Source organism: Watersipora subatra, chromosome 1 (assembly GCF_963576615.1).
Source record: "Watersipora subatra chromosome 1, tzWatSuba1.1, whole genome shotgun sequence".
Classification (NCBI taxonomy): Eukaryota; Metazoa; Bryozoa; class Gymnolaemata; order Cheilostomatida; family Watersiporidae; genus Watersipora; species Watersipora subatra.
This window is the reverse complement of record NC_088708.1, coordinates 25,026,733-25,051,558: the sequence shown is the minus strand read 5'-3', so window position 1 is coordinate 25,051,558 and position 24,826 is coordinate 25,026,733. Positions and strand designations below refer to the sequence as shown.

Here is a 24,826-nt window from a genome sequence, read left to right as displayed (position 1 = left end):
CAGAGAAAGAAATGCAGAGCTTTCAACCACACTTGACAGATAGATATGATAACTCCATGTATATTGCTAAGTCATTAGGTTATGCATGTAGCGATCTACTTTGTATTATTGCACAGCACTTTTAACATGCATATCAGCAAGAAACATACAAAACAACATAGCAATGCTAATACACATCTGAATGGTGTGCGCACAAAATAATGCTTTTTTGCTAAAAGATAACTAAATGCAACGGTAAAGTCTTGTTAGAGAATCCATATTGAAATGTGATCAACAGATGACAATAAATGCCGTAAAACGCCTGTAAAGAAAAAGACATTGGAGTAGGTAATCAGATTAGATACAGAAATAGCTTTGACATGTCTATATTGAGCAACAACCTTAGGATTATCGTTAAACACTTTTCAGAGTAGTTTTCTCTTGCCCGAATATAAGTCGCCTTTATAGTTTGTTCTTAGAAGGCCTCCATTGATAAGTACCGGAATAGGCAAGCCCTCTCTTTTTTGCCAGTTCATCAGCCTCCTTTACACCACGACTACAAGAAGCCGAAATTACACATGAAATTTATAGAGAATTTATAATATAGAGAGCACCATCTCAGTGCTAACAATGGACTAGCAATGACAAAGTTTTGATATGAATAGCAACAATTCAACCAGCTTTACTCTTATATGTTTGAAGTTGTAGATGACAGTTTTAACAACGAGATATAAACTTAACTCATGAAAGCTGAATGTGGTCAACCTGTCAATGTTTCTAGTCAGATATTCATGTAAATAATTTTAGACTACAACAATTTAATTTATGCTTTGATAGAATTGCATGTTTGCACCTGCAATGTTTGACCGAGGAACCGGTCAATCCTTATGCGCTACAACCAGATATCTATTGAGTTGCTCAAACCCTACAGAATATAACTAAAATCGATAAAATGCTATTCAAATAAACCTATTCAGTAAAATTTAGTGCTGAAGGTGGAATACAAAAGAAGGCTAAGGTTAAGATTAAATTAGGGGAAAAAACTACAAATTACTATCCAGTGAACAATTACAGTGAAACTCGGATAACTCAAACTTCAAGGGACTGAGCAAAAGTGTTCGAGTTATTAGAGCGTTCAAGTTATCAGGACAGTCATAAGTGCACGTATTTATCAGTAGATACATGTACATATACAAACTATATACAGTCAAACATGGATAACTCGCCCACGGATAGCTCGAACACATGGTTAACTCAAACGGTTTTTTTGGTCCGTTCCCACGTGATAATAAATTGATATAGATAACTCGACCTCAACTCTGTTAACTCGAACAGTTTTTTGCCCAACGGCTACCGAGACGGTTGTTATCGCTTTAGAAAATCACTTTATTCCAAGTCATAGAGGTAAACCTCAACTTTTCGTAAATCATAGGCGTCGTTATTACCACCGTCAGCAAAATATTTTTGTCAACGAATTTTCTAAAGGTTTGGTGAATTTTGATTTTTACCAAACATCCGCTTAGCGATCGCCTTTTGGAAGCATGGAAAAGTGAGGTGACCTTCGCATAAACTTCAAGAGAAATCGGCAAAATTGATCTTGGTTAAAACGCTCAAAAGAAAAAGATGTCTTTTCTTCTAAGCATTTCAACAACGATCAAGTTTTGCCAATTTTAATCTAAAAAACGTCCTGGCAATAACATCACCTCAAACAACAAACTAATCTCAAGTGATAGAAAAATATCTATACTTTTTGATAAAAAAGTTTTAAACTTTACATTAGAAGCATTTAATTTGAAACAAGTCATTTATGCTTTTGATTTATATTATAGTTTCTATATGTACATGTATCTACTAATAAATAAATAAATACATGGACTTGTGACAGTGCTCTGATAACTTGAACGCTCTGATAATTCGAACACTTTCGCTCGGTCCCGTGAAGTTCTAGTTATCCATGTTTGACTGTATAAATCAAAAGCATAGATTGCTTGTTGCAAGTTAAAGGGTCTCTCGTTTGAAGTTTTAAATATTTTTAATCAGAAAGTATAGATATTTTTCTATCACTTGAGATTTGTTTGTTGTTTTAAGTGATGTGACTGCCAGGACGTTCTCAGATTAAAATTGGCAAAACTTGATCGCGGTTAAAACACTCAGAAAAAAATACATACGTATTTTTCTACCGAGCGTTTTAACCAAGATCAATTTTGCAGTAAGTCAGTTATTGCAAAACTGCTTTACTATTAAAAACCCATTATCAATTTTGCCGATTTTACTTTAAATTGACCCGAATTTTACCTCGCTTTTCTTGCTTTCGGAGGGCCATCGCTAAGTGGATGTTTGGTAAAATTTGATTGTTGCAAACCTTTAGAAAAGTCGTTAATGAAAATATTTTGCCGATGTTGGTAATAACGAGGCCTAAGAACTACTAAAAGTCAAGGTTTGTCTCTATGGCTTGGAATAAAGTGATATTCTAAAGCGATAGTAACAACCGTCTCGGTAGCCGTTTGGCAAAAAACTGTTAGAGTTAACAGAGTTTCGGTCGAGTTATCTAAAGCCATTTATCATTGCGTGGGAACGGACCAAACAAATACGTTGAGTTAACCGTGTTTTCGAGTTATCCGAAGGCGAGTAATCCGAGTTTCACTGTATAATCAAGATAATTCCTAAATGGTTGACAATGTTGATCTATTGTGAGATGATTGACACACAAAAGGAGAGGTATGAATGCAAGGCAACAAACCTCCCATATACATAGGGTATTGGAGAGGGACCTCCTTCACTCTCTATGGTATGCAGCAATGGAGTGAAAATCCTCCAGGCTTCTCTCAATTCATCAGTTCTCACAAAGTGCATTTGACTTCCCATGAACACATCGAGGATGAGTCTCTCATAGGCGTCGGGCATTTTGATTCCCTGGAATAAATTATGCTGACAAATTGGGAATTGTCTTTACATTAAAAATAGCTCTGTGCAAGCAACAGCTCCGCGCGAGTGACAACGCTGGGCAAATGCCAACTTCGCACAAGTGACAGCTCGGTGCAAATGATAGCTCCGCGCAAATGATAGCTCTGCGCAAGCGACAGCTCCGCGCAAACGGCTGCTGCGCATAAATCACAGCTACGTGCAAGTGACAGCTTCGCGCAAATGGCAGCTCCGCACAAATGGCAGCTTCGTTCGAGTACCAGCTCCGCGCGAGTGACAGCTCCGCGCGAGTGACAGCTCCGCACGAATGACAGCTCCGCGCGTGTGACAGCTACGCGCATGTGACAGCTCCGCGCAAGTGTCAGCTTTGTACAAATAACTCCTGGTTGATGCGTGAGGAAGACTATTTCCTTTCAAAAGTCAGAATTATACAGCAATAAGATTATAAGTTATAAGACTCACCTCATATCTGTGGTTGTAGGTAAGATCGAGTTCAGTCTCCTCGGCACCAATAGCCATTCCGGGCATCTTAGTCATCATTTTACAGTAAACTGCTTCTCCTGGCTGCACCCTCATCACTAGCTCGTTTCTCTTGAGTTGGTCCTCCGGAAACAGGCTGCCTGGCACATCCCTGAACTGTATGCGCACCTCTGCTTTTCGTTCATTAGTGGCTTTGAGAATTATATATATATAACAATATATATACCATTGAGAATAGAATAAGTAATGAGCCAAAATCCAAGAGAACAATATACATGTATATATGTTTATATATTTTTTATATATATGCAATAATGCAATTTTGAGCAGCTCAACCTACAAAGAGATCTCAAATATGCTAGGTATAGAGACAGTTACAGAATAAATACAACGGACTCCACTAAAATGGATTTAGGCTACAACTTGTTTCATACTTGTGCAATCGTCATGTATATATAAAAATGTTTGGCTTGTACAACTACATAAGTGATGGATCAGTCAATGACATGCATAAACATACAGAAACTAGCATAGGCATGAAAATTATCTAAAAAGGCTGTACTTATGTGACCACAAGTCAGGCGACGTAATCACGACTAGCTAGCGACTGGTCCAATCCTCATCGACAACACAGTTAATCCATTAGTACTACGACACCGCTAACTAGATACCACCAAAAGAACCAACAAATCAAAATAAGTGACAGGGAATAGGGTAGCATTAGAAGAGATAGGAATAGTGAACAGCTCTACGAATGTATCGCCTCACCTTTTCCACACTTGAGAATGAATGGAACTCCATCCCATCTCTCATTGCAAATGCTGAGGCACCCTAAGGCGTAGGTGGCAGTCTTGGAGCCTGCAAACAAGGTAGTGGCTCTACTTGCAGACGACTAAATTTGTTTCCGATTAAATGCATATACTATACATTTACATAAATTGTGTATACTAAATATTTATATTAATTGTATATACACTTACTATGTATTTATATTAATTGTATACATTATATATTTAGAATAATTGTAAATACTATATATTCATATTAATTGAATAGAAAAAGAATATTTCGATCAAAATCAACTGAATGTAAATATATGATATATTTTATATCACAACTTAATGCAATGCTTTTATCTACAATGGAACCTCGGTTCTCAAACATAAATCGTTCCAGAAGGTTGTTTGATAACCGAGTTGTTCGAGATCCGAAGCAATTATTCCCATTAGAATAAATGTATGTAAATTTTAATCCGTTCCAAGCCGAGATAAAAACTTCGGTGAAATATTTTTTTAACATTTTACACCATAAACTGTACTGTATACTACATACTATAAATAAAAACGGGTAGATATAGATCGTGTTTAATTTTAACAAAAGATTTTCTATCTATGATGATGAAAACAGAAAACAAAAAGTAAACATTTCATATGTTTTGCTTGATACATTAAGATACAATACCGAAAATTGCAGAAATTGATAACAAAACAGCGAAAAATACAACAGATCAGTTATATCAAAAATCGTGTGAAAAAGAAAATATAAACAGCAATGGCACGTTTACTTCACAACTTTGAAAGAGAATCCTCTTTCAAAACAATTTAGGGTAACTCGACTGAAGGAGTTGTCTCTCTAGCGAATCTCTTCGGTAGAGAGACGTCGTCCCAGATGGTTCTTTCCTTTTTGTAAAGAATTAATGAAGCGTAACTTGCTTCTCCCTTTGTTAACGAATGTTTCCATGCTGTTGCCGGAACTGTTCCGAACATTTAATTTTAATGAACATGCTCCGGTTTGGTCGAGAACCGAATTTATGTTCGAGATCTGAAATTAACCAATCTCATTTTTTTTGGTCGAAAACCGAATTGGTTGAGAACCGAAGTGCTCAAGTAGGTTCCACTGTATTTCAAATGCTTATGATGTGCTAAAATTTTTAAATATGTACAGAATTATCTTTCATCATCATTCCACAAAGTTCGTTCTTGATCAGCTGTGGAGTCATAGAGCAATTATATGGATGTTCAGGTCACAACTATCAAGTTGATATGAAGAATAAACAACTCCAAAGCTAACCAAGCTCCTAACTTCAAGGCACAGTAAGCTATAATAGTGTAGTTGTAATTTGATTGGTTGGGTGATGGGATACTATAATACCATTGGACAAAGATTTGAAACTACCATTTCTATCACATTACCATCTAATAGACATACATGTATATGTCGAAAATCACAAGCTGTATGGTAAAATTGTTACCTTTTGGAACAGTCTTATCATCCCGATAGCCCAGTTTTGAATCTTCGGTCTTACCATCAGGGTCGCCTACATACTGCCCGAGTACTACATCATCCAATGTGAGAGTCTTTGTTGCCTTTAAAACTTTCACCTAAAAAGCAGAGATCTCCCTATTATGTGAGCGTCTAATATTGAACGAACAGGATATATGAAAGCGGCGACATGCAATTCTATACCAAATGTGACAAACTATGTACTCAGTAATTGTGATTGACTGTAAAAAAGACATCGTAATCACCAAAATATAGTGCTCCCTTTTTTATTCTAAATGTTAACAGCAAAAGTTGGGGAAGGGTTATACTTTAGCATGTCAAAAATCTCAGTTAGTAAAATCAATTTTTGTGTAAGGGGAAACAACTTCTGTGTGAGGGGAAATCACATTATGTAATATATTTTATTGGTACGTTTGTACTATTTTATCAATCGGTAAAAAACAGAAAGAGAAGTTGCAGAAGTCGAAAAATCTGTTTACATACCCTATTTTCCAGGCATGAACTGGATTATAAGGTGCAGCATAATTTAACATGTCATTTCCTGTTGTTGTCAACACATAAGGATTATAAGGTGCAGCATAATTTAACATGTCATTTCCTGTTGTTGTCAACACATAAGGATTATAAGGTGCAGCATAATTTAACATATCATTTCCTGTTGTTGTCGACACATAAGGATTATAAGGCGCAACAAGCGAACAAAAGGAAGCACTTCTTCAAAGCATCGAATTTAAAAAACCAAAGTGAGGAAGTGAGGAAGCCGGCGAAAGACATACTTTTTCATCTCTAATATCCTCAGCACTCATTGTCACAGGCCTTTCCATTGCTGTCAGACATAATATCTGAAGAAGGTGGTTTTGCATCACATCCCTGTTTACAAATAGAATCAGAAGCATAGAGAGATTACGAGAATCCACAATTTATGACATTATGTTAAACACCAAAGTAGGAATCAACAATTTGTTTTAACGATGAACCACTTCAAAACATTAATAAATCTTGATTACACGAACTTCAAGGTGAAAGTGGTTTGTTCATGCAATTTCACTGGCCATGAAGGTGACCTTTACCGAAATAAATGAGCTGTAACTTCAAGGTCAGTGACACCGGTAGAAACTCGTGCTATTAATTATTTAAATATAAATACCAGCAGTATTGATTTCACAATCAATTGCCCACCATGAGTGATGTTTAAAGCTGTACTCTAATGAAATCAAACAAATAAAAACAAATCAACTCCATTTATCAGCTAATTGGGTGAATCAAAGAAAATGATCGTGTCATATACCAGAGGAGGTACCACTCGTGCCTGTCAACTCTTCTACTGCAATGCTAAGCTTGGCACCTAGAAATTTGGCTTCAAATATTGAGACAGTTATTTGACATCTTCATAAGCCAAACAGCTATATCTATATGGCGCTATGAGAACAAACATTGACAAACTGACGGAAATAAAAATATTAAGTTAAGGAAACCATTTAAACCAGTGCCTGAGTCCACTATGGAGACTGATACAATTGGGAATAAGAGAAAAAAACATAACTTTGACATAATTAATAAAATTTCAAACTACGCTAGTTGAGAATAAATGTGTGTGAAAATAAGTAATTTTTAGAAATTAAGCTCAACAACGAGCATGAGTGGCAATGCAAAGCCATTTGCAGCATTTCAAGATATTTAAATAAACGAAATTGCTATTATGAGTGTTGAATTACGACTCAAACATTACTAAAGCTGATGATCTATGGAAATCTGATAGGACATTTTCACAAGTCCTAGGAAATACACAAGGAACTGAACACTTCAACACAAGGAAATGAAAAAGGATAGAAGATAACTCCAGTTACATCCAGCCAAAAGGTAAGACAATGTTTTAGAATGCTGTTAAAAGATAAGAGCATGCATGAGCATAGTCATGTGACAGTCACATGACACAGCCTTTATTTTAGAGATACCACCATATGATAATATTTGGCTTCAACCTATGAGTAAGCGCTGCCATAAAGGTATAATATAACAAATGTCCCTTTCTCATACTAATTCCCGGAACACGGCATCAAATAGCTGTGGAGACATGACTTTTGTTGCTACTGATTGATGCAAACAGTGTGGAAAAACTTTACTTTGCTTCATGTAAGATTTTACAGTTTTTATCTGAAGCAACAGAAGGGTTGCACCACCATATGAACGTACAGAAGGGTTGCACCACCATATGAACCTACAGAAGGGTTGCACAAATGGAAAATTAAAAATGCGATTAGCCTATCAAAACTCTTTACAGTGTTACCTGATAATACCAAACTCGTCAAAATAACCACCCCGTCCTTGAGTTCCAAATGGCTCTTTAAAGGTGATGACAACAGCAGCGATATTATCTCTGTTCCATACAGGACCAAATATCCGATTACCTAAAACAAAGCATATCATAATATAACTGTAGATCACATGACCACGGCTCCATCAAGTTCTTGTAACCCCAACTTCCTAGAGCTTAATGAAAATGCCTCAGGCAACAATATCCTTCCATTATGAGGGCTTCCATAGAAAGGGTCTGACTATAGTGAACCAAGGTCATAAAAAACTTTTTGGACAAGGGTTGCATTCTATTATTGTAGTCCTTTTTCCATAAGGAGCTTTTCAAGCATAGAGGTATACAGATTCATAGATATATTAGGGTAGCTAATTTATGAATACTGTTTACAGCATAAAATCATTAGACCAATCGTTCACATCTTACCAAATCTCAAACAGATGAGGTTCTGCACCATCTCCTTGCCAAGGTAATGATCTATGCGATACAGTTGCTCTTCTTGGAACAATTTGGACAAGTGTTTAGAGAGCAGTTCAGAAGACGCCAGATCTTTGCCAAAAGGTTTTTCAACGATAACGCGAGTCCAAGCTCCTCTGCAAGCAATCTCAAGGACTGACACAAACTTACAATGACTAAACCTGAGCTACTGTGTAGGGTGTAGTTGATGCAGCTTAGTTGCTCTGCAGCCACATCGACTAATTCTGTACCAATTTTACTAAAACACTCTGGTCTCTTGCTCTCCATGTCTTAGCATCACAAATATATCAAGCGACCGAATGTACCACAAACCAGTTGAAATATTATTGTCTTCATAGGGCACAAGCATTAAATGAACATTTGTCACACATATGGACTAAGTTAATCGGGTTTTCACACACATATGACTCATTACAAAAAGCTCCCTAGCAAATTACATCTTTATAATGAGTCAGGATTGTAAATGAAGGAATATATGACCACACTTACTATTCATTATCAGCTGTGAGACTGATAAATGAGACTGATTTGTTTAAGTGATAGCCGTATTTGAAAGGTTAACTGACAACATTTTAAAATCATATCCATTATATTATAATCATAATACATGTATTTTGTTTTTCAGAAATGATTTTTATGTTAGAAGAACAAAAATCCGTGGTGGAAATGAATACACTCACGATGCAAACTCCAAGCTGAGAAATAAGGTGGTCATCTTTTGAGCAAAAACACATACTTTTGAATTACGATGACAACGTCGACAATTAGTCAATGGCTGGACGCAAGACAAAAGAACTTCTGCTGGCTGCCATTTTTAAGTATTTCCCCATCTAGTCGCCATCTTACGTTGTTATGGGTACCCAACATGACAGATAATTACTAAGCAAGGTCGAAACAGATTGCGCAGACACAGAAAAAAATATGCATGGTATTGATACATTTCGCATTAATTTTTGAGCGATGGTATTAGAATTACACCAATCAGCTTATGCGAACATCTCATCGAGAGCACTAGCAAGAAATTCTTCCTTTACACAAATTAGAAATTTAAAAAATTGCCCACAAAAATTAGCCGCATGTATTCTCGAAAATTACCTGTTTTCATGAATAAAATAGTCTAATAAAAAAACAAGCGACTTTATTATAACTATATAGCGTCGCAACTGTTCCAAGTCGATATTTTACAAAGATTGCAAATCCTGCCTATTTTCACGACTTACAAATGTTGATAAAAACTGGCAGTTGGTTGAAACTACACAAAAGTATCAATAAAACTTTGACCTGTCATGTTATCTGTTGCTGTCAATGTAGTAAAGAATTGTGCGGTCAGTTGACCTTTAAATTATATCTGACACCACCTACTCATACTGACCTCCTGACAGGATGATCAACGTGCTAGGATTCAAGAGATGAAGTACTACTATAACCTGAAATGGATCTCATTGAATCTGATGTGATTACTTTAGTCAGAAATTACTGCTCTCATGACTGATCTCATATGGTATGGTTACTGTTACATATCTCAGACTTACGATTTGGTCATGCAGCATGCCTTAATTTGAGCAGTGACTGTGTGATAGACGGAGGGTGGCAGAGCGAGGTAAAACAACCGGTTCGCATTACTCGCGAGCTTTAGTAAGTGGGAGTCTAAATTTTTAAAGTCTACATCCTTGTCATACGAGCCCGCAACATATGAGTTGACCTCCCAGAAGCTTTTTACCTTATTTTTCTCTGATTCCGCGACCTGAGCATAAAACATACAACCAGCTATTCGATTGGTTGCCAGTAAACTCGCAAATAATTTTAGTAGATTCTATCAGAAGGTATCGATATTTTTATATCATTTGCAATTGTTTTAATGATTGAGGTGATTTGACTGCCAACATGTGAATATATTAAAATCAACAAAGCTTGATGGCAGTTAAAATGCTCAGAAGAAAAATATGTGGACAATAATATCAGAAAATTTTTCTAAAAATCATTGCTGATAAAATCTACTAAAATTGTATGTAAGTTCATCCTTAACAATCGTATATATCTGTAAAGTTTATAGCCAATCAAATCATGGAATCGTATATATCTGTAAAGTTTATAGCCAATCAAATCATGGAATCGTATATATCTGTAAAGTTTATAGCCAATCAAATCATGGAATCGTATATATCTGTGAAGTTTATAGCCAATCAAATCATAGAATCGTATATATCTGTAAAGTTTATAGCCAATCAAATCATGGAATCCATTCAACCAAAGAATACAGTACCTTGAGGTATGGAGAACACTTGGATTTTAGGTCTTCTACAGTCAGTTTAGATCTGGCATAACCAACGAACTGGGTATTCTCTGGCAGCAGCCCGTCTATATAGAGTCTCCTGAAAGTTGAAACACAAATTTGAAAATAAAAGCCAAACATTACCTAAGGTTAACCTGTTTGTGATTACCTGTTTGTGATTACCTAAGGTTTACCTGTTCGTGATTACCTAAGGTTTACCTGTTTGTGTTTACCTAAAGTTTACCTGTTTGTGATTGCCCAAAGTTTACCTGTCTGTGATTACCTAAGGTTTACCTGTTTGTGATTACCTAAGGTTTACCTGTTTGTGATTACCTAAGGTTTACCTGTTTGTGATTACCAAAGGTTTACCTGTTTGTGACTATCTGAGGGTTTGCCAGTTTCTTAAATAAACTGAATCGGCCAATGTGAAACTTGCTTTCACTCAATAAAAGTATGTGATCTTGATCAAAACATAAAATTTTTTAAATGTATCCATTGTTTTTATTAGTTGAATGACTACGAATGATTACATTGACAAAATGTTGTTCAATCTTGTTGGTGAAAATCGTTGTACCCTGTGTGGCACTTATGACCAGAATCTGTAGTAAACTTGTATATTGCTAACCCAGTGATCCTGTGCTGTATATTGCTAACACAGTACACCTGTATATTGCTAACACAGTAAACCTGTATATTGCTAACACAGTAAACCTGTATATTGCTAACACAGTACATCTGTATATTGCTAACACAGTAAACCTGTATATTGCTAACACAGTAAACCTGTATATTGCTAACACAGTAAACCTGTATATTGCTAACACAGTAAACCTGTATATACACTTTGCAGATGTACACGCACAAGTAATGCACCAGATTTTCACATTAGTTAAAAATTTTTTACTCTATACACACAAGCAACCAGAGTACCAATGAGAATATTTTACAAAGCTTGTCAACAAGTTAACCAATCACACACACTTTTTAAAACATACATTTTTTTTAAACTCTAAAGCTATCCAACACTAGACACGTTATTAATCTACTCACCATAATGTAGGGTAAATTTTTTTCTTTGCCAAATCACCCTGAAAAATACAAGGAAATGTCTGGCACATCCTGCTATCACATCAATGCGATGATAATTATTGCCTCTGTAACATCAAATGTGCATCAAAATATCCTCTATCCTTTGATATCTAGCACATCAATTCCCATTTTGACATCCTTGTACTTATCTCTGTTCACTTCTATGATGGATGATTCATGAATGTAACAACTCGGACAAAGTAGATAAGGCAACAGAAGCTAATGCAAATATAGTTGACTCACGGAAGCTCCAAGCACCACAAATATATGAGGATGACCATCTTTTGGTTCTTCCTGGAGCTCATGTTGTAAAATAGCCACACCTTTCTGCACCGCCGCCATCTCTTCAAATGCTCGAATCCTTTCCCCGGCTGTCACACTTGACTCCTCACTATAACATGACAACCCGACAGGTACATGCATGAATGAATAATTGACTAGAAATGTAATTGCATAAGGAAGGAGCCAATCGCGATGAAGCGGGTGTGTCAGTTTATGAGAACACTATATAAAGTTATGTAAATAATAATCACAATAAATAGACATATTCGGGTTCAACAGCTGGTGCAGAACCCCAAACAAGTTTGGAGTGATGATAGACAACAGATAGTTGGAAGGAAGTGTGACACAGAAACGATTTTTTTGACAAATATCTTAAACTTGTTATACCAATGTAGAAATCATGGGAGTTACGAAAGCAAGGTAGCTGACTAGACTGCAGTGGGCCCTATACAAATCTAAATGAATAGAAACTCATGACTAGCATAAGAGAAGGAAAAGAACTCAATAGACGGGAAATAATTAGGACAATAATCAGCTGCCATATTTGATGAAGGGATATTGGAACAGTGCCAGGTTAGTAGAGACAAGCGCATTAGCTGCTTAGAAATAGCCTAAAAATTAGGTTACATGCACTAACGGGCACCTACATTTGTATATGTACTTACCTCATCATGAAGGGTTTAACTAAAAAATCATTCGACAACAAAAAATGACTTAATCAACAGTGCCTCTTAGTGTAAACCTAGTTCTCTAGCAAATAGCTAATCCTAAAGACCTGCAGTGGTTGAAGGATCCTAAGAATTTTGTGGAGGTAGCAAAACATAACTATGCACTTCTTGATGATGAATTACTCAATTGAAAGGTTTGTTCTCTCACAAGAAAAATGTTAGCTAACTCTAGATATATTGCCATTATACATTGCAATGAAATCATTAAAACCTCTAGAAAGAGAACCTTTCGCGTAAATGTAGAGTCTGTTCAACTCTACCCTAGAAGTTAAATTGATGGAATTATTATAATATTCACAATAAACTCTCATTAATTATTTTTTTGAGAAAAATGCAGCTTGAATTGCCTTAAGCAAGCATTTCAGTAGACAGGATTCAGACGGCATGCTTTTATTAAGATTAACAAACGGCATCCTGAAAATATTTATTGCGAAGAAATAACTGAAAACTAAATTATTGTAATTGCATTTAAATAGTTTATAAAAAATCAGTAGTTAGCAAAACATTTCGAGCATAGCAATGTTTTGTTTATGAAGAGCTTCATTAATTCAAGTGACTAGTGGCCACTAGTGATAACAACCTCTAGTAAGCAGTATTTCCAGCTTCAGTTTTTTAAAGTATTTCCATGAAATCAGAAAAAATTTAAGCAGAAACTGATACAGCAGAAAATTGAAAAAAACTACTTGGACATTTCGGGGAGACACCTACAAGCGATTTAAAGGTTCAGCTTTAAGATTTTTGCGTTAGGAATCTAATCCTTAAAACAGACACTGTATTAATCAACGCACTTTAAATCATATGCTTAAAAACGCTTGTGTAGTAAAGAACTATTCAGCATCTTACCAAATAATTGAATCAAAATATTTGGCAATTTTCCGCTCTAACATTTCTAATCTCAAATTAAAGCTAGAATAATTACGTGAAAAAAAAGGTTAATTTTGAATAATCAATAGTTGATACTCGAAAGGCATCTGTTTTAAGTAATGGCCGACTAACTTGCTGCATTAAAGCTTGCTTACAAAGCACAATTTTATGCAATTTAAAAACCTGTTATTTTACAATTATATTTATACACACAACATCAAACATGTGCAAATGCAGGTTAAAGACTAATAGCTTACAATTAGACTACAAAACAATATATCAAAATACTGGTGATTCTAAGCAAGCAGTTATATAACGCTTTACTGAACTTTTAGCAAATAAAAACAAATTGACATAATTAAAACTCTCAAAGGTTTCTGTAGCAAGCATCTAATAAACAGATAAACAGTAATTACGCCTAACACAAAAAATGATCAGTGACAAAAACTGATAAGAGTTGGGCGCTTTTCTAGCTGAATAAATAAGGATTATCATGCATTTTTAGATAAAAACCTTTTCCATGCTAAAGCAAATCAAACCAACTCAAGTCACTTTAGCTTAAAAAGTAAAGCAAATGACAAAACAAGCGGAAAATCTAAATTAGGCATAATGTGTAAAAGCTTGATCTATTTTATTGAAGATATTCATTCTTTACCGTAGCCTTGAAAAAATCTCAAAAAAGTTTCAAATGGTTATAGGCTTACAATAGTATGCTGCACAAAAACGATACACAAAACAAATCTGACGAGCTTGTAGCAAGAAATGTTTCAGGGGCCTGCAGGATAAGGAAGTTAGTATCAATCACGCTTAACCAAGTCGTTGCCAATTTTTAGCCTTGATACCACTGCGTATAATATTCATGCTCTATGCTGTCGTACATTATATACATCGTTTGTTCATTGGACTCGAAAGTAGAGTATACGTCGATAAGACTAAATAGATTGGGTAACAATGGTGTAGTACACTGAGAGTTTAAGGCTAAACTGCAACAGCTTAGAACGGAAGTATGAACAAGCTTCTATTGATCTTGCGCGTGAAAGCATAGAGCGAATTTTATTAATTAAAAACGCCTCACTAAATAACGACACGGTATACCTCTTGAGGATATCGCATCATAAAGTTTATAGCGATTAGCGCAGGGTTACGGTAGGGACTAGATATCGCATCATAATGTACATATGATCCAGTAACCATGCTAACTACATGTTTCGCTTTCAGAGGTAGTCGAGGGAGAACTACCATAAATAAATTAATTAAATTAAATCTTCTTTTCACCAGTTATGTTAGGCTTTTTCGTAATGAGAAACTGTATTTTAAGTGGAAATTCCATTAATTTATTTAAGAAATGAGCTAAATACGCTCAGTAAAGATATGGATGACTGCACAACAACCATACAACCTTTAATTTTGGTGGGATATTTAGTCTATATATTTTGAAAACCAAATGTGAGAGTACCGAAAATATTTTATTCTAAAACATTAAAAAGGATTATAGTCCGAAGCTCGACAAGTTTGTATATCGACAACGGTTGGTCCAATCTCGACAGCGGTTAGTGCCAATCTCGAAGCGGGTTGATCACAAACACCATACACTATTAATCATACTGATAGGTTCAATAATAGCATAAGTTCAATTATATTGTAGTCATGCATTCTTTCTTTAACACCACGAAGGGGGTTTTCAAGTTTTTCTTGTTTTCTGCGTCCAATTGTGAGCTTTATATTTTTGCTTGTATTAACCTACCGCTATGTAATTTGCCTTCTTTTTTCCTGACATCAAAACGAAACATGTTAGAATTTGTTTTGTTGCAGTTCCTTGTGAAACATACACTCATCGAAAACTCCTTGAAGAGTACAAGATACTCAGACGAACAAACAAAAAGGTTTTCAGAAGAATGGAACATGAGCATTATATTAGAACTCTTTTTGAACCGCTAAGCAAGGGGAACAGTAAGCCTTTTTATTCTTTTTACCGAAGAAAGTGTGGCCGGAGTGGTGGTAGCGGTACGTCAGCTTTTAAGGACAAGTCTTGCTCAGAGACAGCTGAGATTTTTAACACATTTTTCCAAAGCGTATTTTCAAAAACAGACCACAGGCCTACTTTTTATAGTGATGGGGTAGCAAAAAGTCAGATAGTTGTTTCTAAAGATGGTGTCATAGTAATGTTGAAAGGTCTTAAAGATGGCAAAGCTCCGGGCCCAGATGGCTTGACAAAAAACGATCTTAGTATTGATATAAATAATACGGCTGAAATTTTAACACTAATTTTTCAATACTCTTTGGATACTGGAGTTTTGCCAGACATCTGGAAAACTGCAAATATTGTACCAATTTTTAAAAAAGGGAACAAAGAGCTCCCTGGAAATTTTAGACCGGTGTCTTTAACATGTATATCATGCAAACTTTTAGAGCATATTATTCTTAGCAATATAAGCCCAATACTTGAGGAGTTTTTAAGCCCTGACCAACATGGGTTCAGGAGAGGACTCTCCTGTGCTACTCAGCTTGTTTCTACATCAAATGAAATAATGGCGGCTGTTGATAATGAAACATCAGTACATGCAGCAGTCTTGGATTTTTCCAAGGCTTTTGATAAAGTCTCCCATGGTCTGTTAATTGACAAATTGCTTCGTACTACAATTGACAAGTCAATAATCAAATGGATAGAAAATTTTTTGTTTGATCGATTTCAGAGAGTGGTTATCCAAGGAAGTAACTCAAGCTTTTTGGCAGTTACATCCGGAGTCCCCCAGGGTTCTGTTTTGGGCCCTTCACTGTTTTTAGTTTATGTTAATGATATTGGAAGTTCTCTTCAACATTCTTCTATAAGCCTTTTTGCTGATGATGCTCTCTTATACTGTCCAATTACAACGCCTAGTGATACGCTTTTATTTCAGCAAGATCTTTTATCTGTTGAGCGATGGGCTAACACATGGAAAATGGAGTTTAATGTTAAAAAATGCCAGGTAGTTTTGTTTGGCTGGAAGCCACCAATCAACCAAGTTAATTTATCTTATACCCTTTATGGCGTACACTTGGAGATTGTGGAATCTTTTAAATACGTGGGAGTGAATGTCTCTAATGACTTTAAATGGGACATACACATAGATGACATTACCTCTAGAGCATATCAAAGGTTAGGGATGTTGAGGAGAGTATTACACGGAGCACCCAAAAACGTCAAAAAAATTGCATATCTTAGTCTGTGCAGGCCCGTTTTGGAATTCGCTTGTGAGGTATGGGACCCATACCTCATAAAACATGAAACACAACTGGAAAATGTCCAGAGGCGCGCTGTGCGTTTTATTGCGGATCTTAAAGGGGTGGAAAGCGTAACTATGGCCAGAGACAAATTAGGGTTGGAATTGCTTAAGAACAGACGGAAGTCGGCTCGAATGGTTTTACTTATAAAAATTCTCTCCAGCAGTGTGCATGAGTCTTTAATCAATAATTTTAACAATATACACAATGACACACACTCACATCATACCAGATCGGTATCCAATGACGTACCTAGGGCTGTTCCTGCCAGCAAAACATTTTATCATAATAGTTTTTTACCGAGAACTTCTCGCGACCTACGAGGAAATTTTTAACGCACTTTTTATAGTCATGATTTTACTTACTTCGAATATTACTTGACTTTTATTGAAAACATTTGAACTAGATCTAGATACGTACATGATGGGCCTTTTTTTCCTCGGGGATCGAGGTCTTAGGGTTCGATTGACCAAGACCAAGAAAACAATTGGACAAAGCGTTTCCTAGCCGCTTTTTCTTAACCAGCCTTTGTCGATATACAGACTAACCTTTGTCTAGATTCGGACCAACCTCTGTCGAGATTGGGGCTTGTCTAGGTTCAGACTGGTCGATGTTGGGACTGTTTCCCCCCATTAAAAACTTATGGAACATATTGCTCTGCGCTACCTCAATGAGACCCTAAACAATTATAACCACTGTAGGCAACATGGTTGTAGGAGTGTTCTTTTTTGTCAGTCAACCTTTTGCCGCCTACAATGATCTAGTTTAATCTGCTAATGATGAGTACACCCCACATGCTGTAGTTATAGGCTTTATGAAGATATTCCACAAAGTGCTCGTACCTTTTCTTTCAAACACACTAGAGCAAATGCAATGGGTGTGCCTTTTAAATTTAAGTTATTAGCGAGTATTTGATAGTTATGTCGTGCTGGAGATTACGACTAGGGTTACTGGCAGTGGGTTACTGGCAGTGTGTTAGAAGCGCTAGTTTATTGATTACGTGCTAGGCTAGCAGAAGATCTTTGATTTATTTTCTTCAACGGGTTCGTGGTTGGAAGCTGTTGTGAGTAGGTAGATTTCTTGGCGTATATTGTTTGTGGTTCTTCATTGGCCATAGCTCTGATGAAAAACATGAATACCGGTCAGTCAAGTATGATATCATCATATGAACTTGACATTGCAGTATGTTACTCGTTCTTAAATAGAATACGAAGTACAAATGTGTTTTGTTTACTTGCGTCATTCAGCAAGTGTGTCAATTCCAAGTCTTTCATGTGCAGCAGATATACTTTGTCTTCCTTTTACGTTGGATATATATCTGATGGCTTTGTTTTTGTACCATCTCGATCTCATGGACGAGCTTGTTAATTGGTGTGTCACATGCTGAAGCTGCATGTTTTATATTCACCCACCATGTCTTCACTAACTAGAAGCAGAAAAAAGAACGCTCTTCATGCACCTTTGTATATATATATTTATTTAGCGACCTCAAGCTGAGAAAGCTGCATAATCCTGCAAACCTGTGTAAGAGGCTTTTCCTCCTAAAGTTGATTTGGTTTCATTAGCCCAAGTTTCTGAAACATAATCAGGCACACGAAAGCTGCCCGCATATACAACATGCCCTTTTTTGAGCCCTGAACATAGGCACTGTAACTATTGAGGGTCAAGCATAGGTTTTACCACCACCAAGAATCATGTTATGAAGCAACAAGTTTCAGACACAGTGTCTGACACGCTTGTATACTATCCTCCAGTACACTAATAAGGCCTGCAGTCATCATGAGCTCGCCAAAGTATTAGTCACACTGGGAGCAGTGGAAGTTACTTACTCAAGGTGTTAAGTGAGAGTGTAGTAATCATACATGAGTATGAAGATAGCCCGTGTATCAGATGCTAAAGCATATAAATTACATAATTTTTTTATTGTATATTTCAATACATCAGAGTCTTGGCTTTCGAATGAGCTATTGTTTGCCATGGTGAGACAGACATTGGTTGGTGTTTATAGGATTTCCCCAGAGCTCTACCGCGAAAAAGTTTACTGGCATAGTCTCGAAAATTGTGGCGTCACAATTCTCATATTTGTTGTTGTGTGCTCTTACGGCTTATTTATCAACTACGAAAGTGATGATAATGACGCTAGTGGCAGGCGAAGGTAGGACAACTCCAGAGAACGAATGAAGATGACAAAGGAATCAGTGTCATTAGTTCTCCATGTACATATTATTTCTATGATAAGTACCTCAGACTCCAAGAACCATACTATATTTTCCCGATGATATTATGCACTAGCTCTTTATTTTTAATGCAAAGTTTAGGGTGACGATTGAGACTAATTAATTTCAAGCATTGCGTGATCTCACGAAAGTGCGATTGACATTTAGTCCTAGGGCCATGCAACCGCAGGTCATAATTTAATCGATGTGATTTCATTACTGTTATCAACGACAGTACATTTATTGAAGCATAATTAATTGACCCAGAACGTGTGTTTGTATTGGTCGGGCGTTAGCACGATCGCGGGCATTGTTGATTATCTAGAATCTTAGTTTATTATTAGCGCTCTCCGGGTTTAACAGCACCGATTGTCACAGAAAAACGCAGCCTCAATGGCAGCGAAAGGGATCGACGACTTAAGGCTAAATGAGAATTATGATGCCACATTTTGAGTACCGGAACCAAGTGTTTTTTTGCAGGACGTACTTTTTGACACCCCGTTTTTCATAGTTCTATTATTCTTTGTGTATTGAATATAGGCTCATTCGAAAGCCAAGACTCTGATGTATTGAAATATATAATAAAAAAATTATGTAATTTATGTGCTTTAACCTTATACTACAATTGAAATTGGCTTTACCTGTACGAGTTGAGTCATCCTCTTCTCATACTTAGTCTCCTAGCCGTAGTAGCACTTGCCAGCCTAACCTGTTATCTTCAGCTCCAACCTGCAAGTCCTGTGTACACACCTGTTTCTGCTTTGCTTTGTCATGCTCTCCTCCTATCGACATCATCCGGTTATCCGAGTTATCCGAGTGTAGATGCTAAACTCCTCCTCAGAGCCTGGCTTCTCTTCTATCAGGGCATCTTGCCTCTCCATCTCCTAAGCCCAAGACATCTTTTCTTGGGCTACCATGCCACCTGCTTCGGCATGGCTAGCCTCACGACTAGTACAGGTTGCTGCTGCAACAGCATTCTCTGCACCTCTGTGATTTGAGGCGTGGGAATCTAAGTAGCCTCCTCGCCGACGGACAGCTGGTTGTCTGCAGGTGGCTGTGCTTGAGCCTTACTAATGTCGCAGCTAGTACAGGTTACTGTCGAAACAGTATCCTCTGCAACTCCCTGATTAGAAGCGTGGGGAGCTAAAGGAGCCTCTCTGCCGACAGACAGCTGGTTGTCTGTAGGTAACTTGACCTTAGCCTGGATAGCAGGTAGCTTAGTGTTCTTCAGAACTTTGTCCTTCAAGGTACCCAAGTTTGCCAAGGCATCCTTGAACTCACGCTCATTCTCTATCTCCAATTGGAGATAGATCTACAGCTGCAATAGTTTTCCTGTACTGTTCCTCAGTCATTGACCTGTGTTTAGCAAGGGCATGTTTATGCTGTTGGATGACCTCCTGTGGCACGAAACTTGACTGAATTTTATTAAAGAAGCTGCTCACAAGCTGCTCACCTGATTCAGGCAAAGTTGTGGTTTTCTCTGAGCTGCCTCTGTGTAGCTGGTGCTACGAGCATGCACCTTTGTTTGTGGAACAGCGTTTTCTGCTTTAGTACTATCCCTCATTGATAACTTTCCTGGTCGACCTTCCTTGCTGTCCTTCTCATCTCCGAGACCTTTACCTTTTCTATCAGATTTATTCATCAAATTTTGCAACTTTCAACCATCTGAAAGATACCAACATAGTTCAGAAGTAATAGGTCTAGGAGGCAACGATGTAACTGACATTGAAACCTTTCATATATATATATAGTGCATTTAAAACAGCCAATAATTTCAGCTGCCTCAACTCATTTATGCCCAAAAAGCTTTTGCTTAATCCTTTTATAACATGAACCTCAGTGACCGTAGATCTGTATTTACTTCTCAACTCAACCTTTGCTTCACCCTCTATTTTAACTCAGAACCGTCTACAGCAGTCAAAACAGTTGATGGTACTCTCAACTGTAAATCTAATCTGTTGGCTGTTTTTCAGTTACTGTTGAAATTTCAGCCCCTGTATCAAGCACAAAATTACCTCAATATCATTTGCCTTTAAAGTTTTAACTATCTTATCATCTAGTAATTTAGAACCAGATAAAAAATCCTCACACTCCTACTAAGATGACAGGAACATGTGTAGTTTCTATCTTTTTTACCTGAACCTATGTCCATATTTCTCTCATTTTTGCTACTGCTACTTCTATCATAGTGGTACCTGTTAAGATTTTGTCTCCTAGAGTTCTCAGAAACATTCCTAGCGCAGTCAATACTAGTATGACTTTTTTATTACAAGTAAAGCACCTAGCAGCAGGACAACTGCAAAGCCAGTGCTGCCGACTTCCACAGTTGTAACATTGATCACTCTTAGGTGAAAGTTCACCCTTAGGTCTAGTACGCCAATTATTTCTATCAGCGCTAGAATCCCTAGAGGACCGACTAGAGTTTTTCTTTCGGCTCCTACATTCATGCTTAGTGGACCAATAATCTAAAGATCTACACCCAACCTTGGGGCACCTATTCTTAGACCTATTACCATTTAATAGTCCTTAAATTCCTTCTGAGAAATTTTATGAACTTTTGCACCGTCACTAGAGTAACGACTAGCGCTTATAGTTTTATTTTTAGATTGCCTAGAAAAGATGGCCACTACTTCTGAAACTTCAGTACCATTAGCTTCAGCCTTGGCACTTTTTAATACCCCTTTTGAATCACGAGCAAGTTGTCTAGCTCTTAGAGTATCAGATAAGCTTGCCCAATCTAAATCCCTTTGCTACATCAATTGGCTACGAAGCGTTGACTTTCTAAGTCCATTAACAGCTATCACAAGAGCAAAATATTTCCTGTTATCATCGCCACCAAAGTTTAACCTCCTGCGGAGTTTGGCAACTCTAAACATATTGTCATTTTCATCACATTTTTGAGAACAAGTAACGAATTTCATGGTCCTAACATATGCTGTGTCATCCCCACCGTAAATTCTTTTTAGGTGTTCTATTGCCTGCTCATAAGTAGAATCATGCGACCTAAAACTAAATCCTACATATTGTAAAGCCTCACGGCCATCCTTACCTTTAGCACTCAATAGCGCAAACAGTTTAATGTGACCGCTAAAATAATCCTGACCTCCTTCAGCCTTACCCATTTGCAGAGTGGTAAGTTCTACACACAAGCCAAATTCTGTTAGTCAAGACTTATTTTAATTGGCTACATCACTAGGGTTAATAACTAACTTAGGGAATTCATTAATATTGAGCCTGAATGCAGCCATCGTTAAAAATAATGAAAGCATCTCTACCACAATCACAACACAAAAGTATACAAACACTTACTCTCGGTTTTCATGAAACGAATAGGTAACTAATTCCTGTAACACAATCAGTGAACACTTATCCTTACACCTCCCTGGAATGTCCACGTGACAGTTTGAGCACTAAACAATGTCAACGCTATCACTTTCCCCTGCAAGCCAACTTTGCCTACTATGCCATGTTTTATATTTAGTCTCCACGTTTTCACTAGCTAGAAGCAGAAAAAAACGCTCTCCAATTCACTTTTGTATATATATATATATATATGAGACCTCAATAAGCTGAGGAAGCTACATAAGCCTGCAAACCCGTGTAAGAGGCTTTTCCTCCTAAAGCTGATCCGGTTTCCTTAGCCCACGTTATTGAAACATAGTCAGGCATACAACAGCATATTCATCATGTGGTCTACATAGTGTAGTGTAAGCCAAAAGGGCATTTTTGGGAGCACGGTAAAAAGCAATTTTGATCATCCCTAGTATCCGATTGACTTTCGTTATTCTCCCTTGTATATGGCAATTAAACTTCATATCAGCTTGTAGTATTACTGCAAGATATTTGGTTTCTTGTACAATGCCTAGGAGAGTACTGTTTATGTGGTAGTGTGAAGGTGGAGATGATGCAATATGGTTCAATACCATTATCACGTTGCATCTGCTATTGATGCGGATGGTACAGAGAGCATTCCTGGTATTGATGGGTGCCACTTCAACCTTAAACTGGATTCACGAGTTTTCTTCGGACCGGCAACAGGCAGTAGTGCTGAATAGAACAAGCTCACAAAACTGTGATGTTTAATGTTTGAAACATGTATTTATGTGTGCTGATGCAATCAAATCTCGGCAATTTTCCCTGGGCAACTAAAACATTTACAGAAATTATTATAAAAGACCACATGTATGGAGCTAGCTATGGAGAAAGCTGAAGTATTTCCATACATGAGTCTGCAGATTTATTCAGTGATATGCTGATGTGGTTTGGGATTCTCATTACAAAATCATTGTACATAATGATGAGATGATCCAAAACAACGCTTTATCAAAAAATTAAACGAGTGTAAAATGTGCGTTTCTATAATTAATAACCTTAGTCTAGTCCAATGTACTAAATGATTCACACAGTTGACCAAGGTTATGTTGAATTACTGAAAGACTCACACCCTAAGAGATTGCATTGTCCAATTAGTAGAAGATTTATGTGCACCACTCCTACCACCCTTTAGGACCTATATCACTCATTATTATTGTCTGGTCCTGTTTGACTGTTCTCCAAAGTTTGAAATTCTCCTCAGTTAAGCTTTGGTTAGGCTGTCACAACAACAAAACAGGGAAGTCTGGATGACACAAACTCGAAGAACTGATATAAAGTTGCATAAACGCGAATTTGGTTTAATTATATGTTGATTTGCAGATTATTACTAACTTGATGACCAACGCTATACACTGCTGTATTCTGTTAGTCGCAAATGGATTTGCTGACAGTGTTTTGAGTCAAGCACGTGTATCAATATTTTAATTTATTTATAAATCCAGTCTTATGTTGCTGGCAGAGTTGTACAATTACCCTACTGTTTAGCCCATGCGCAATAAGGGGCGTTTCCAAACTGAAGCTAACTCAATTCAAAGTCATATTGTTGTCATATTTTTCTTATTTGAATCAAGTTTACAATGCTTTGTCAACACCATCGTCTATTAGTTTGTTCGTGTTCATTTTTTTTTAGATTAATGGTCTCAACAAACAATGTGTCTGCTCTTTATTCTTAAGAGCAAACACATTGTTTGCTACTATCATTTTAATATAGTTGATTTTGTTCGGTTTTGTTATGGCATTTGTTGTTAGCTATTATTTAACATAATTATGAATATCTATCATGCGCGAATAAGTTTTTGTTTTGTAATTCTTTTGAAAAAGACATTTTCAAACGGAACTGCTTTGTTTTCTTTGTTTAACTACTCAAAACTATTTCGAAATCCTGTATTTTGTGCCTTTTTATGGTTGGAAGCTCTCTTATCTGCATTAACAACCTACATAACTTACTCTAAAGTTTTTTTGGTTTTCTTTTTCTACATTTTTTGTTGCAATCATTAAGAAATATTATTATTTCACTCTATTAGATGTGGTTGAGGTACTTACCAGCATTCAACATTTTCCTCAATTAGCTGTCGGCCCATACTCATTGGTTACTATTATTTTGGATTAAACTGACCTTCTTATTAGCTCTCGTAACTCATCTGCGGTCCAGTCAGTGAGACCTCTAATGTTGCTAATCTATATTAATCATATTAACACTTGTGATTTTCTGTGACAACATCTCTGATTTGGAGTTGTACAATTGAAGAGAGCTCAGCAAAAATCTCTGCAAGTATAAAAAATTTCA

At 36.8% G+C, this 24,826-nt stretch overlaps 2 protein-coding genes across 2 annotated transcripts in view; one reads left to right on the top strand and one right to left on the bottom strand.

Moving 5' to 3' along the window:
* Window positions 1-40: 40 nt before the first annotated feature.
* LOC137385612 (glucose-6-phosphate 1-dehydrogenase-like) lies at window positions 41-14,503 on the bottom strand. Its single transcript, XM_068072110.1, has 14 exons — window positions 14,392-14,503; window positions 12,761-12,779; window positions 12,057-12,204; window positions 11,775-11,812; window positions 10,716-10,824; window positions 9,985-10,196; window positions 8,402-8,568; window positions 7,952-8,072; window positions 6,441-6,534; window positions 5,633-5,762; window positions 4,150-4,239; window positions 3,364-3,572; window positions 2,720-2,892; window positions 41-535 (listed from the first exon to the last, which is right to left on the bottom strand). The coding sequence occupies exons 2-14, from the start codon at window positions 12,766-12,768 to the stop codon at window positions 442-444; spliced, it is 1,593 nt and encodes a 530-aa protein (XP_067928211.1). The 5' UTR covers window positions 12,769-12,779; window positions 14,392-14,503; the 3' UTR covers window positions 41-441.
* Window positions 14,504-14,799: 296 nt separating this feature from the next.
* LOC137403991 (adiponectin receptor protein-like) overlaps window positions 14,800-24,826 on the top strand; it is a 23,646-nt gene continuing 13,619 nt past the window's right edge. Inside the window, exon 1 of the mRNA XM_068090148.1 lies at window positions 14,800-14,833. The gene's annotated coding sequence lies outside the window, so the exon portion shown is untranslated. The remainder of the gene's footprint in view (window positions 14,834-24,826) is intronic.